This window comes from Sinocyclocheilus rhinocerous, unplaced genomic scaffold (assembly GCF_001515625.1).
Source record: "Sinocyclocheilus rhinocerous isolate Xijiao unplaced genomic scaffold, SAMN03320098_v1.1 scaffold914, whole genome shotgun sequence".
Lineage (NCBI taxonomy): Eukaryota > Metazoa > Chordata > Actinopteri > Cypriniformes > Cyprinidae > Sinocyclocheilus > Sinocyclocheilus rhinocerous.
In genome coordinates this window covers 251,848-254,164 of record NW_015629521.1, presented here as the reverse complement: position 1 = coordinate 254,164, position 2,317 = coordinate 251,848, and the positions used below count along the sequence as shown (strand labels likewise).

At 34.1% G+C, this 2,317-nt stretch overlaps 1 protein-coding gene across 1 annotated transcript in view; it reads left to right on the top strand.

The window, feature by feature from the left end:
• Positions 1-1,723: 1,723 nt before the first annotated feature.
• Positions 1,724-2,317, top strand: part of mastl (microtubule associated serine/threonine kinase-like) — a 15,608-nt gene continuing 15,014 nt past the window's right edge. Inside the window, exon 1 of the mRNA XM_016551127.1 lies at positions 1,724-2,228. Coding sequence (XP_016406613.1) covers positions 2,073-2,228 — 156 coding nt within the window. The 5' untranslated portion in view covers positions 1,724-2,072. The remainder of the gene's footprint in view (positions 2,229-2,317) is intronic.

Sequence of the window (2,317 nt, the reverse complement as noted above, 5' to 3'; positions counted from 1 at the left end):
GGGGGTTTCTTGCTTTTAGACTAGTCGACTAGTCGGATACAAAACTTTCGTTTAAACAACAGTCAAATTAGTCGTCGCGCACATCCCTAATTCACACACAAGTTTACGTTAAAAACACACAAGTTACAAAAAACAGTCAGTTATGTCTGTGAAGGTAAACATCTGGGAAATAAATCCCATGTGTGGCAGCAGCAATATACATTACAGTGTTTCCCCTAGGTTTACGGCTTTGGAGGGGGGGGGGGGGGGGGGGGGGGGGGTTCATTTTCATAAAAAAAAAAATATTAATAATAATAATAATAAGAAATACGTTTTTGTTTTCAATGTGTACTTTTCAAGTAACGTTACGTAACAGTTCAATTAATTTTTTACATTTAGTTTATTACACACTTTACAACACAACTGTCAAATACTATAAATTATATTGGCATTAATAACGATAACAGCGCCACTTCGTGGCTTCAATGGTGAAATATAGCCTATTCTAATTATGAAATTTATTATTTACATTAGTTACGCTTGGCAGTACAATTCTTTTAGTTCGTGTTTTATAGTAGTGGAATAAAATTATAAAATTTACTACCACCACTTAAAATCTAATAACCGAAATTACGTCATTTGCATACGGAATTATGAGTGTTATTTTCTTTCTTGCATATAGGCTTATTTATTCCATAGCCACATCTAAGGCTTTAAAAAGCTATCAGCTCATTATGCTGAATATTAATCCGTAATAAAACTATTAAATAATAACATTTAATTAATAAAATATGAATAATTAATAAAATACTAATTTAGTAACATGTAGTCTGCTAAAATATTATATTTTTATTAACGCTCAAAAATCAAAAACAGTGGCCTATACAAAAAGTAATACAACCATCAACATAAAAATGATAGACCATAACAACAAAATACAATTAAACCAAATGAAGAAAAGGGGCCGGGGTGTTTAATACATTGCAAACTGAAAACAAATGGGAGACTTACGTGTCATTAAAGATAGGAAAATATCTACAAACAGATACAGTTTTTTAAAGCTTTTTTGTTCTTAGACAACTGGATCAATGAAAGGTATTGCTCAAATTCTTTCATGAAAACAAAAGAGAGTTCTGGTTGAATATTTGCATCTGTGTAGGCATGAATCAAAATCAGATTCACTACATAAGACTGTTTTCTTTTAGACTGTTCATACTCAATAAAACACCAGCGCTACGTCCTTCCAAAACAGGACACATTCATTATCAATTTTACTCCTATCTATAATCTGCATTATTATCCAAAAAGCTGCTGCGGCATGTGACTTGATGCTTGTTACAACGCTGTTGATGATGGATTAAAGTTTGTAATTATTTTATGAGGATATGTAAAATAAAGATTCTTTAGAAATTGCATAGGCGGAATTGCGTTTGTGCGCCAGGTTCCAAAATCTTTGGGATTATATTTTTTGGTAAATAAATATTCTAAAGCGATTTCTAAACCGCCGCGCGCCCCCTGGAGGAATAACGAGCTCAGTCTTTTATTCTGTCACTGGCCAGCAGAGGGCGCCTCCTCCTCTCCGCTCCACTAAAGACCTGCAAAGTAGCCAACGTCTTTGCCTGATTCGTTTTGCAGAAATTTAACAGTAATTTTATAGTGTAAGAATTAAATAAAAAGTATATCATTTATACATTAAACATCAGCTCTTATACAATCTTTATTAAGCATAATTTTTTTCCAGTTGACTATTTCATTTCAGACGTTCGGGGCGACTAAACCACCGCGTTTTAGGACCCAAATTTATGTCGCGCATTTCAAATTTCAAAACAAACGAGTCGCGCTTGTCAACAGTGAGAATGGATGCGGTGGACTGAACGTCGGACTGTCTCGTTCAAACTAATGCAAAACGAATACATGTAGCGTGTAACAACATTTGTGGTGATATGTGTTTGATTTTCAACACAATAATCACCATAAATCGTTTTTGTACTTCTCTGAGTGAGGATCATCTACGGTGAGACGACAGACTAGTGATCTAATCTAACAGTTAGTGAACTAGTTGGATTAAATTAATATTTGAAGAGACAGCAGAAATGGAAGCTCATGGAATATCATCTGAAGGCTCAAACAGCGCAGTGAAAGCTCCCTCCATCGAGGAGTTTATGCTGGTCAAACCTATCAGTCGAGGAGCCTTTGGGAAGGTTTACCTCGCCAGAAAGAAATGCAACTCCAAACTCTATGCAGTCAAGGTACAGAGATATTTAGTTATGTTTTGTATATAATGTTTTATATATATATGTATATATATATATATATATATATATATTGATGCTCAATA